This window comes from Misgurnus anguillicaudatus, chromosome 23 (assembly GCF_027580225.2).
Source record: "Misgurnus anguillicaudatus chromosome 23, ASM2758022v2, whole genome shotgun sequence".
NCBI classification, from domain to species: Eukaryota; Metazoa; Chordata; class Actinopteri; order Cypriniformes; family Cobitidae; genus Misgurnus; species Misgurnus anguillicaudatus.
In genome coordinates this window covers 1,980,097-1,993,920 of record NC_073359.2, presented here as the reverse complement: position 1 = coordinate 1,993,920, position 13,824 = coordinate 1,980,097, and the positions used below count along the sequence as shown (strand labels likewise).

The window sequence follows — 13,824 nt, the reverse complement described above, 5'->3', positions numbered from 1 at the left end:
ATTAGGTGAATTACGCATTTCCTATCCGGCAGCCCACATTTCGAAACCTATATGTTTGCCACAGCGTATCTTCAAATCCAGCTGGTATTATCTGACACGCCTCACACCCCACGTCCTTACCACAAATTAATATTCATGTGCTTTCGCTCTCGATCCGTTCACGGATTAAACTGCCTACATTTCTGCCTACATTTCTTCATTGGTTTGCTTTTTTTCCGATCAGGACACTCACCTGTGAAGATGGGACAGAGTTTCTCCCAGCAGGTGATCCCTCCCTCAGAGGTGAACTGGCCCAAAGCCACCTCCAGGAAAAACACAGGCAGGCCTCCACCGAACAGGAAGATGAAGTATGGGATGAGAAATGCACCTAGGCAAAGGGAAGATTTGTTTAATTCTGTCAATAATTACATCTTATTAACTGCTAGATTAGTGTTTAACTCTTCAACTTATGGGAGTTTGTTTGTATATTCTGAGGTTTTCCTACTTGCTTGCATACTTTCTTCATACTTCCTGCCATTGTGAAGCGAGTGGGATGGCAGTTATGTGGTGGTTACGGTCATGCATGTAAGTTAAAATCTAAAAGTTCATTTAACAGTGGTTCTTAATGTTTTCGGCGTGCACCAGGTTGGATATCGGGGGAACATCGTCATGGCCCTTGTGATAACTCACTAAGGCAGGGCTATTCAAATCTTACCCTGGAGGGCCGAAGCACGGCAGGGTTTAGCTCCAACCCTGATCAAACACACTTGAGCAAGCTAATCAAGGTCTTTATGATCACTTGACAATCGCAGGTGGTTAAGTTTGATTAGGGTTGGACCTAAACTCTGTAGTGCTCCAGCCCTCCAGGGTAAGATTTGAATAGCCGTGCACTAAGGTCCCTTATTTTATGACCAACTCACAAAATTGTGGCACACACACAACAATGCACCTCCGCCGTTCTTGTAGCAGAGGTACGGGAAACGCCAAACGTTTCCCAAACCTACGAAGCCCCCGGCGACTGACAGAAGAAAGTCAAGCTTGCTTGCCCATTTTTCCCTTTGGGGATGTTTTCCCTCAGCTTCGTCCTCCGGCCTCGTGCCTGGGCTCTTTCCGGGGGAAGGTTTCAGGATGTCTTTGTGGAAGTCTTTTAGACATTGGAGTTTCTCTTTTTGGGCCATGCTAACGTAGAGAGACAAAGACTTGAATTCAATTAAAAACATTTAACTTAACTCTCTCCATTGAACTGAAAGGCCTTGCAAGTGGAGAGAACAAATAGACTGTCTAACATTAAAACAGTTTGTAGCTGTAAATAGGGAATTAAGAACTGTAACTTTCCATACATGAGAAATGTTTACATCTGAGGTTAATCTGATGGCTATGACGATTAACTTTATGTGGTTTTAACACAGGAAATCACGCAGAACACAACATGCACGCTGTAAGAAAGTTTTGCAATCGTATACTGTGTACCTAACTAAAATAAAATATTAAAATAAAAAAAATAAAAAATAAAAAGAAATAAATAAAAAATAAAGAAATAATAATAATAATAAAATTTAAATTTCGAATAATTTACGTAACAGATTTTATTGTAAATGATTAATATTCCAAAGGATAAGGGATAAATTAAAAATAAGTTATTCCAAACAAAATATAATCATTAACGTGAGAACTTCCTTTGCTTTCCGACTGACGTTACTTATCCTTTTTAATTTGTTTCAACCCCTCCCCTCCAACCACCTGTGAAATAGAGACCACTATTACATGATGATTTAAAGTCTGCAAGCCAATTCAAATTCAATCGAGCGCACAAATTATAAGGTATTCAATGAAAAAGACTTGTAGATCCATTCATCCGGAAATACGTAGCTTCCAGAAATGCCATGTGTTTATCCCGCCCATGTTCCTTTAACTAACAGTGTTTACGCTGTCAGGAATCTATTCAAGGATGGAGTAATTATGTCAGGCTTGGCGTCTTGTGTTTCAAAGCACGAGCCAAACTCGCCATGGAGCCCCCGAGATGAAATCCCAGAGAGTACGATACCAAAGTCGGCTCCAACATCGCTCTCTGCTCCCCAACAGCTTAGCAACCCTTGAACAAACTATAGACCCACTGTGAAGCTGATTCCTCAAACACAAGTCCGCCTTTTCCCAGCTCTCAAGGAAACGGAGGAAGAGGGTGAAAAATTCTTAGAGCATTTGTCGCCCAATAAATACAATTTTCCGTCACTTTAAGGGCTGTTCCTTAATAAATATGTGATTTTATAAACAAATTAACCTACAAGTGTGGCTGCATGCCAGGAATCCAAATAAAATCTATAGCTGTCTTCCATACAACAGTTGTACGACATTAGAAGACCTCTTTTGTCTGTCTTGAGTTATTCATTTTAATTGATGTTTTGTATGGCAATTTTCTTCATTATCAAAACAAAAAAATGGTCCCTACTGTAATGTCCTAATATTTAGCATTTAGGTACAGATTTGGTGCCAATATGCACCTCTGAGGTACTAATACTGTACACACTCTTTGGCACCAATATGTATCTCTGAGTCACTACTCTCTACCTTTGAGGTACTAATACGCACTCTTTGGTACCAAAATGTACCTCTGAGTTACTAATACGCACTCTTTGGTACCACTATCTACCTTTAAGGTACTTATACACACTCTTTGGTACCAATGTGTACCTCTGAGGTACTAATACACACTCTTTAGTACTAATATGTACCTTCGAGGTACTAATACGCACTCTTTGGTACCACTATCTACCTTTGAGGTACTGATATGGACTCTTTGGTATCACTATGTTCCTTTGAGGTACTAATACGCACTCTTTGGTACCACTATGTACCTTTGAGGTACTGAAATGGACTCTTTGGTACCAATTATGTACATTTGAGGTATTAATACGCACTCTTTGGAACCAATGTGCACCTCTGAGGTACTAATACGCACTCTTTAGTACTAATATGTCTCTGAGGTACTAATACGCTTTCTTTAGTACCAATATGTACCTCCAAGGTACTAATACACACTCTTTAATTAGTACTAATATGTACCTTCGAGGTACTAATACGCACTCTTTGGTACCACTATCTACCTTTGAGGTACTGATATGGACTCTTTGATACCAATATTTACCTTTGAGGTACTGATATGGACTCTTTGATACCAATATTTACCTTTGAGGTACTAATACGCACTGTTTAGTACCAATATGTACCTCTTAGGTACTAATACGCACTCTTTAGTACCAATATGCACCTCTGAGGTACTAATACTGTACACACTCTTTGGCACCAATATGTATCTCTCAGGTACTAATACACACTCTTTGGTACCAATGTATACCTCTGAGTCACTACTATCTACCTTTGTGGTACCAACATGGACTCTTTAGTACCAATATCTGTATTTGAGGTACTAATATGAACTCTTTGGTAGCACTATATTCCTTTGAGGTACTGATATGGACTCTTTGGTACCAATATGCACCTCTGAGGTACTAAGACACACTCTTTGGTACCAATGTGTACCTTTGAGGTACTGATACACACTCTTTGGTACCAATGTGTACCTTTGAGGTACTGATATGGACTTTTTGGTTCCAATATGTACCTCTGAGGTACCAATACGCACTATTTCAGTGGGGAACCTTCAGGGCCTTATACGCCTTCAGAGAAGGCCTAAAAAAAATTAATAAAAATATTTTTTATAATAATACTAATAAATAATAAAGTATTCAATAAAAATATGTTTTTACATGTTTAAATTTATATTTAATTTAATTTAATACATGTAATATATTTTCTCTCATCTATGTTCTAACGTTAAGCTTACTGTCAGGTTCATATCCAATCAGAATCGTCTGTCTCTATTAAGGCCCGGTAAACTGGCTCATTCATTGGTTAGGACTTCAAGAATCCCAAGGAAGGCCAAGCTATGTGTTTTGGTGTGGAGAGTGACGGGCAAATCGACCAATCATGCTTTGATTTCAAGTGGGCGGGTAAAAAACAAAGCATTGTAAGCCTTCATGAAGTCCTAATCATGCAACAAGCTGGATGCGAGCTGCCGTAAAACACCAAAGAAGAAGAAGTCCTAATCATAGACCGTCTAATGGCCCGAATCTCTGCTGTGAGAGTGGTTGAGGTAAATGGCAGAAAACGTGATTGACGTTGTGGCTAGTTTGATAGGGCTGAGGTAAAAACGAAATTACTTAAGCGGGTACTCGTGAAGAGCACAGCCGAGAGATGCGCGTGCAGCTGCGCTGCGCATATCAGACGTGAACACGAGAAAAATAATGAGTTTAATTATACTTTCACTTCCTGACAGTTTTACTTGAGGATAGTAATGACTGCAGGCGACGCCGAATTACATACAATATAATTACCTAACTAAATCTCAGAGAATGCAAAAACATTCACCGGGGCTCGGGCTAGGGATTTTGCGAGCCCGCAAAATATAACAGTTATAAGCCACAAGGAGGTGCACTGAGAACGCAGGGTGCTATATTTCCCCTTATGAAAAAAGACTAACAAGCTATCCTACAGCTAAATATATATTTACAAAAATTAAATGCAAATTTACAGAGCAGCAGAGTCTGTATTTGTGTTTATCAGTTAGATTAAAGTAATTTTAAACTTTAAAACTGCATTTAAAGGCAAACGATGCCTATTCTGTAATTTAACTTTGCGTGCTCAGAATTTTTACACGTTCACTGTATGATTTAACGAAATACGAATAGCCTAGTATTATATTCTGAATTTTAAAATTTATGAAAAACAAACTACTCTCAATTTATTTTGGTGTTTTTTCCCCCATGCTCACTTGTCTCCATTTTTCTGTTTTTAAGAATTAAGGTGGTGTAGTAAGTAGAACCTATCCATTAAATTTGTGACTTTCATTTATTGCGCCATGCGTAATTGCGCATGGAGAGGCATTTGCACTTCATTGCATATTTTGAAGGCCCAGCTGAAGTACTCACGGTTCGCCACTGCACTATTTAGTACCAATATGTACCTCTGAGGTACTGATATGGACTTTTTGGTTACAATATGTACCTCTGAGGTACCAATACGCACTCTTTGGTACCAATATATTCCTTTGAGGTACTGATATAGACTTTTTGGTTCCAATATACACCTCTGAGGTACTAATACGCACTCTTTGGTATCAATGTGTATTTTTGAGGTACTAATACATATTCTTTGGTACCAGTTTGTATCTCTCAGGTACTAATACACACTCTTTGGTACCAATGTGTACCTCTGAGTCACTACTATCTACCTTTGAGGTACTAATACGCACTCTTTGGTACTACTATATACCTTTGAGGTACAGATATGGACTCTTTGGTACCAATGTGTACCTTTGAGGTACTGATACACACTCTTTGGTACCAATGTGTACCTTTGAGGTACTGATATGGACTCTTTGGTACCAATATGTACCTTTGAGTTACTACTATCTACCTTTGATGTACTAATATTGACTCTTTGGTACCAAAATGTACCTCTGAGGTACTAATATGCACTCTTTGGTACCACTATGTACTTTGAGGTTCTAATATGGACTCTTTGGTACCAATATGTACCTCCTGAGGTACTAAAATGAACTCTTTGAAAGGGTAGCACCCCAATGACAGCTAGGGACAATTCTTTATCTTTTTTTCTTAAAAATAAAGGTGAACTGAAGAAGGCCACCATCCAAAATATAAATGCGGTACTATAACAGTACTAGTAAACATTGTACAAGCATCAAACTTGTATGTTTAACAAAACAAAGATTCACCTGTATTTTTAAAAAACATTCACTTGGTGATTCACACAAGACTGTTACACAATAGTATAAAGAGCCACATTTAAAGGTCTAAAGAGTTCAACAAATGCCGATCATCCCCTTGAGGTAGGTTAAATCTGTATATTTCTGGAGCTTAGAAAGCTGCTACAACTCAAACACACTGTTGCATAATCAGAGCAACATCCAGACCTTGACTTTCCATTCAAAACACTGTGGTGACACAACCTGCATTGGCACAAATTCAAAGCAAGCAAGCTGATGAAAACACAACTCAACTAGCAACGACCTGGTTTAATTGATTCAAATTGCGCTACGATCTGTTGCCGGCGGGTGGACAGAAATAATGTGTACTATCAACAGGATTTATAATGCAACACAAAATACATTATAGTTTATAATACTTGAGAGAGGCATTACAAACAGATAAAAGCCCCACAACATTATACTTTTAGCCAAACACCTCTCCCCACTACACAAGAACAAAAAAAATACATTCAATTATAAAATAACAATATAGGGACACAGGCTCTACATTTCCTCTACATGGCAACACGCTTCATTCACTCCCTGTCTTTCACTTACATTTCCTTCATGGCTAAATCCGATTGGTCTATGTTGCTCTCTCAGCAGACACCATACCTCTGACTGCACAGCCTAAATCTCTCCGAGGCTCAGTGTAAGCCGAGGTGACACCACGACCCCGCCTACAAGCTAAGACAATTAAAAGCAATCAGCAGATTGGTCACAGCTTTAAAGCAGAGGATAACCCCAGCGTCAGTCAGCCCGACAGTAAATTTCCACTCTTCAGAAGGGTCCGAGGTCTGAAACTATTTATCTTTGCATGCACTGTCTGCTTTTGGCAATCCGAGCCGCAGACGCGACAAACGAGAGCGTGCGGACGGCAATCCAAACCTCGGTTGCGCTTTACTCGAACAGCTGATGGCTTGACATTAATAGCTTTTCCTTTCACAAGACTGGAAAAACACATTGACATGAAGGAGTCAATCATGGGATTCGTGGAAATATTATTTAATTTACTCGAAACATTTACAGTAGTAAATATATGTGGTTTTTAAACCATGCATTGAGTTTTATTTGGATCTGTGTGTTAGCCCTGTTTCCCAAATAATAATTCCCAACTTTACCAAAGGCAAAATGTCGGCATGTTTTTTGCTTGTTTGTACACGATATTTAAATGACTGACAAATGGGATTTAGATTGTGGTGAGCAGCATTGCAAAGACAAGGCTCAGTAAATTTGCATAGGGCTAAATGTGGCAAGTGACAAAAGGCTTTTGTGTATCAGTGTCCAACCCGTCTCAGCCTTTTACATAGAGGAACAATGCCGATTTGTACTTCCAGGATCGTTTCTATGCTTGGCATTTTGAGGCATTTGTGCAAATAATGTAAAAAGTCATGACATCATCACAACTTGCATTGCGTCATTGGCTATGTCTGTTTTATTCCAAAGTAGCAACGAATGACTTTGAAGGAGTTTTGTTCAGGAATACAACAGAAGAAGTAGCTCCCCCTTTAGTCCAAAATCTGCAATCATCCCACATATTCCCAAAAGCCTCCAGGCACCTTGTAAGTAGCCGTGATTTGTTTTTATACGTCTGTAAGTTGGGGAGCTACTGTATCCGAGAGACAGGAATACCAAGTACTGATTATCGAGGGAAACTTTAAGTCTAGATTTTGCATGTGTGATTTATTACGTAATGTCCTTATATTTCCTGGGAGCTCTCACATTGAATGCAATAAATCCAAACTTGTTCCACTACAGATGCCGCATTTGGGTTACGCTGTTTTTTTTGTATACAACACTTGAAGCAACGATGCACGAAAAAATCGAGTCATGCTCACTATCATTTAACTTTGTGCTTGATCTATAGCACACTAATGCTCTGCCTTGCCTTGGAAATAACTGTGTAAAGTTTGAAGCACTTAACTGAACGATAATGGAATTGCAAACAATGCATATGAACATAACTTTCTTTATCAAGACACTTGCATTTAAATCAGGTGCAATGGGAATGTTGTTCCCCGTCCTGTGATGAGGGGGCCTATAGTAAAGCTTACTTTTTGGGTCTTTTTGGCTAGAAATCCAGTGCAGTTGATTTAAGCATGCCAGTAGTTATAAAATATTAATAAGGGGTGAAGTATGTAACGGTGTTAACTCCTGTAGATGATCATTCAGCTGACCAATATGCACAACAACACAAGATTGAGTTTAATAATTAAAGGCTTTTTGCTCTTCATTGTAAGCACCCTCATGTCAATGGTTGTGCATGGTTGGGTCGATCTTAGACAAGCAACATTACAGACTTACATTATCATTACAAAAAAAACAAGTTGCATTATTTCCTTTGAAGCTGTTGTAACTATTTGTTTTTATGCTAGATGTTGAGTTTGACCCGGATTGGAGACATGGCTTGAGGTTAATGCTATAAATGACATCCATCAGCACATCTTGTCACTCTAAAAAACAAACGGTGCTATATAGCACCAAAACAGTTGCTTTGGATCGTAACGATAGAAGAACCATTTTTAGTGCCATATAGAACCGGTGAAGCACCAGTGAAGCACCAGTGAAGCACCTGTGTAGAACCATATAGTGCTATGTAGAACCATATGTGGTGCTATATGGCCCCTATATGGTTCTACACTGGTGCTTCACTGGTGCTTCACTGGTTCTTCACTGGTGCTTCACCGGTTCTATATGGCACTAAAATGGTTCTTCTATCGTTACGATCCAAAGCAACTGTTTTGGTGCTATATAGCACCGTTTGTTTTTTTAGAGTGTACTGTAGGTACTGTACGGCGTCTCAGAGGAGATCAGATTTCCCACGTACTGTAACTCTCTGTGAAAGTGTCCACCAAGAACTTTAAGACTTTACAAATGTCATGCTTGTTCAAAGGGAACATTTGATACCCGACCAAACCAACACCCATTAAAGGGACAGTTCACTGGAAAACTTACTCCCTGCAAATTGTATCAAATCTATATGCATTTCTTTGTTCTGCTGAATGCAAAGGAAGATATTTGTAATTAATAAAGCAGGAGCACCATTGACTACCTAGTAGGGAAAAATACTGGAAATGGTGCCCCAAAACTGTTTGGTACAGGAAAAGAAAAGCTGGCAATAATTTCTTTAGACTTTCTTTTATGTTGTTTGTTACAACATATTTGATTTCCTTAACATGCATAAAGAAAATGAAAATGTAAACTTGTATATTTAAAAAAAAATGCTGGGTTATTTCTAACATGTAAGCCGATGCTGGGTTGTTTCAATCCAAAATACTGGATTTTTGGCTCAACACTGAAAAAAAATGATTCATTCAATTTACTCAAATTTGAAAGGTAAGTGGTCGCAATCAATTTATTTAAGCTACATTTAAACAAAAACAAAAAAATAAAAATACAAAACATTTTTTTAAATTTAGCTTAAATAAATTGATTGCAACCGTTTACCTTAGGGAGTTGAGTGAATGTAATGAATTATTTATTTTTTCAGTGAAATATAAACATTTTCAACCGGTTGGGTTTGTGCATTTTTTTACTTAATGTTGGGTTGAAAAAACCCAGCAATTTATTTTTAGAGAATGGTATGAATGGCGCATTTTTAATAATAAATGGGGTCCTAAGGGTGTACTGTATCTCATGTTTGGGTCAGATAAGGACAAACCCATCTGTTGAGTAAAATTAACTAGAAAGTAGAAATTTTCTGTTTAATTTAACACAACACTTGGGTTAGTCCATATCTGTCATGTTGAAACAGCTAGCCATTTTTACAGTGTACTTAAATGTTTATAGGCGTCAACACGAAAAACATGTAAAACAATTTTAACAGTGCCAATAAAATAAACAAGTTCAAAGTTTACAGTATAAAACTAAATTCTGCCAACATGATCTCACAAAGTTCCGTGGGATAGTCACGGAATTTTGTGCTCATTTTTCCGTAGCATTCTCACGGATCTCCGCATTTTTCCGTGGCCCTACTACGGACTGTCTTTTTCCGTGGCATTCTCACGGATTGGTTACTCAACTGCTTTTTCCTATTTTCAAACCATTTTCGCTTCGGTTTAGGGTTAGATTTGGTGTTTGCGTTAGTATGTCACTTTAACTATTGGTTTATACTTTTTTTTCTGATTTATTTTTTTATATTTTCTAAAGTTTAAACAATTGTCGCCTGGCATTGGGGTTAGAGTTTGGTTTGGGTAGGGATGTCATTTCATGTAAATCTAACCCTAAACCGAAGCGAAAATGGTAAGAAAATAGGACAAAACAGTTGAGCAACCAATCCGTGAGAACGCCACGGAACAGACAGTCCGCAGCAGGGCCACGGAAAAACGCGGAGATCCATGAGAACGCCACGGAAAAATGAGCACAAAACCCCGCGACCACGCCACGGAAATTCGTGAGATCAGGTTGATTCTGCCCACTAACACCAAATAAAAAAGTACAAATAATAGCTGATACATGTTTGCAACCCACTTTTATGACCAAGATATAAACACCACAATGGTTTGTTTTTGTACTCAAAGCTGGCATCTGCCCCAAAGGCATGCTTGTTACCCTTATCAGTGTGCTAGGTAGGCTATGCAAGTTGGCAAGTGCACAGAAACCTAAACTCGGTATCCTGGATTGGGTTTGTTTGAGTAGGGCTCTACACTACAGTTGACTTGTCAGCTGACTGACTTCCGCATAACCTTTATCACTAGATATCACTCGCGCGCTTGCTTTACCTCAGTTGACACCGTGACATCGATTTCACACAGGATGTGGAGACGGAATATTCATAAAATATTTATTATTGAATTATTCATTTTACGCATTGGAATTTATATCAAATACGGCGTTACAGTACTTCTTGCATTGCATCGCTGATATTGAAATAAAAATAAAATTGCCATCGGTCTAAACATGGCAGGTCTGTTGACAGAAGACGCGTACTGCAAGCGGATCTACTGTGTGTGCGTCGCGTAAGGCGCGTCAGCTTAAAATTGTTAAGTGAAACTTTTAAACGCGCCGCAAGTCCTCCGTTTCGTTTTTCTGATTATAAACGCCGCGTCCTGTCTGATTCCAAAGCAAAGACGCGTACGACACGGACATCCGTTTACATCAACATCGTTCATCCAGAGTGCGCAAAGTGTCCGCAAAATGTAACCTCGTGCGTTACAACGCATTTGTACTGCTTCAAATGTATCCAACAGGTTGCACCGTTATATGCACGCACAAAGCTTAAACTGTTAGGATATGTGATGACAAAACATTTTGCGCTTCCGTTTACTGATACTGTTGAGATAAATACTCCATCGGTTATAAAGTCTGTCTATTCTTAACTCAATATAGCCAGCAGTCTGTGTAGTCAGTGGAAAGGAGTGCAGGAAACTCAACTAGTACAAGTGACAGCACCAGGAGAAATGCATTCAGTAGTAGATCATGACCGCTTGTTATTAATCTGATGATGTGGTCATGATGTATAAAAGCAACAGAGAAATGAGATCGTAAATATTGAAAATGGGAAAGACACGTGCATGCAATAACTCATTCTGACAGTATACTTTGCCTTTGACTGTTTTTAAACTATTATAGCCTTCTTAATATTAGATTGAAAATCATCATGTGAGGTAAAATATTTAAAAACAAACAAAAACTGTTATAATACTTCTTAGCTTTCTTGTTAAACTCCTACAAGCACTTGGGGTAAAGACATCTTCATTGCTTCATGTCATCTTCATTTTCAAATAAATTAAAATATCACAACTCATGCAAAAATGTTTAGAAAATAAATCACAATGCTTTTAATGCTCTGGCAACAGTGCATTAAATGAAATATAAAAGGGGCAAACTAAATCAAACATGTGTTACCTTTTGCGTTGTGTTTCCTTTTATTCCTCTGTAAAGCTCTTGTGTTCTTCTGTATTGTGTGGCGACAGAGTGCTGAATAACAGCAGCGGCGGTAAATTTAGTTTATGAGCTTTTTTCTGACCTTTGTCTCTCAACATGGGTGACCATTAGACATCATCACTAGTGGAAAATCACCGGCCTGCCTCCTGTCCGCCCGCGGCACCAGCGCGTCTTCTTAAAGCGCCAGTGTTCAGAAAAGCGCGCCGCTGCATCGCATCACTTCTGCGGGGAGACTGTGCTAAACAGCGCCGCCAGAGGTCAACAGTAGTACAACACCATCAAAATCACATACAACAGCTGCCAGCACATAATATACGAGAGAGGAGGGTGCTAAGTTAACACATAGTCTTTATTTGCCTAATTCAAAAGTCATTATTAGTGGTTTATTTATTTCTTTAAAATAAAAAACAAATAATGTTAAGAATATCACATATTCATATTTTCATATCATATTTTTGTAAAAGCATAAAACATACTGGTATATATTTGGGAAAGGGTAAACTATTGAATGCAATGATTTTAATAAAATATTTAACTAGTCTTAGGATAAGGTTGTTCATGCATTACAGCTGAGTGCATTGCATCTCATTTGATTTTGATTTTAATATTTTATGAATCATGTTTTCGTACATAGGAAGCAAAGCTCTTAGAGTCATCAGTATAGAAATAAAAGGACCCAAGTAAACAAAAAACATTAATAATAATAATAATATAAGTTATCTGCCATCTAAATACATCTAAAAATATGTGACCATTTTCCTTCTTAGTCTTATAGAGCTGTATGCCTTTAAACCATCTCTACTTTAATATCGGCTCTCTAAATAAGTGAAACATTTATGACTGTAAACCGCTCATAAAGGTCATCACATACATATTTTACCTCTATAGCACACGTACTATTACATTTCACACAGTTGCATTTTAGGTATTTTAACAAGCTTTAGTATTTTTAGATGTTGTGAATTTCCCTCTTGGGATTAAAGATGATATGCCAATCTGTTAAAACAGAGAACTTCAAAGTCATTATTGGCTAGCTTCTGTATGATACTATTAATTATTATATATCATACGTGTCTTAGTTCTGCTTTACCTCTCGATCTAAAAACATTATGTTGAAGTTTATTTGAACCTCGGTGTTCTTGCTAATGGTTACAGTCTACTGTACAAGCCGTACTGAACTGTACTTTTAATACACCTAATGTACCTTCATTTTCATATCATGCACTATTGCATTTGTTTTCAATATGTACACTTTAAAAAAAAAGAAGGCACAAAAGTTGTCACTGGGGCGGTACCTTTTTAAAAAGTACACTTTGTTTACCTCAAAGGTACATATACAGTGAGGAAAATAAGTATTTGAACACCCTGCTATTTTGCAAGTTCGCCCACTTAGAAATCATGGAGGGATCTGAAATTGTCATCGTAGGTGCATGTCTACTGTGAGAGACATGATCTTAAAAAAATCACAATGTATGATTTTTTTAACTATTTATTTGTATGATACAGCTGCAAATAAATATTTGAACACCTGTCTATCAGCTAGAATTCTGACCCTCAAAGACCTTTAAAATGTCCACCTCCACTCCATTTATTATCCTAAATTAGATGCACCTGTTTAAGGTCATTAGCTGCATAAAGACACCTGTCCACCCCATACAGTCAGTAAGAATCCAACTACTAACATGGCCAAGACCAAAAAGCTCTCCAAAGACACTAGAGACAAAATTGTACACCTCCACAAGGCTGGAAAGGGCTACTGTTGGAGCAATCATTAGAAAATGGAAGAAGCTAAACATGACTGTCAATCTCCCTCAGACTGGGGCTCCATGCAAAATCTCACCTCGTGGGGTCTCAATGATCCTAAGAAAGGTGAGAAATCAGCCCAGAACTACACGGGAGGAGCTGGTCAATGACCTAAAAAGAGCTGGGACCACCGTTTCCAAGGTTACTGTTGGTAATACACTAAGATGTCATGGTTTAAAATCATGTAAGGCAAGGAAGGTTCCCCTGCTTAAACCAGCACATGTCCAGGCCCGTCATAAGTTTACCAATGAACATTTGGATGATCCAGAGGAGTCCTGGGAGAAAGGCCAGCGATAGGCCAGAAACATGACTGATCTAGAGAAGATCTGTGT

General features: G+C 38.3%; 1 protein-coding gene across 2 annotated transcripts in view; it reads right to left on the bottom strand.

The window, feature by feature from the left end:
* LOC141359538 (sodium- and chloride-dependent taurine transporter-like) overlaps window positions 1–11,848 on the bottom strand; it is a 29,187-nt gene extending 17,339 nt beyond the window's left edge. Inside the window, exons 1-3 of one of the 2 annotated variants that reach the window (XM_073862165.1) lie at window positions 11,651–11,848; window positions 929–1,158; window positions 233–367 (exon numbers count right to left, since the gene is read on the bottom strand). In XM_073862165.1, coding sequence (XP_073718266.1) covers window positions 233–367; window positions 929–1,157 — 364 coding nt within the window. In that variant the 5' untranslated portion in view covers window position 1,158; window positions 11,651–11,848. Of the gene's footprint in view, window positions 1–232; window positions 368–928; window positions 1,159–6,361; window positions 6,519–11,650 lie in introns of those variants that run through there. The other variant, XM_073862164.1, reaches the window with a different exon arrangement.
* Window positions 11,849–13,824: the final 1,976 nt, after the last annotated feature.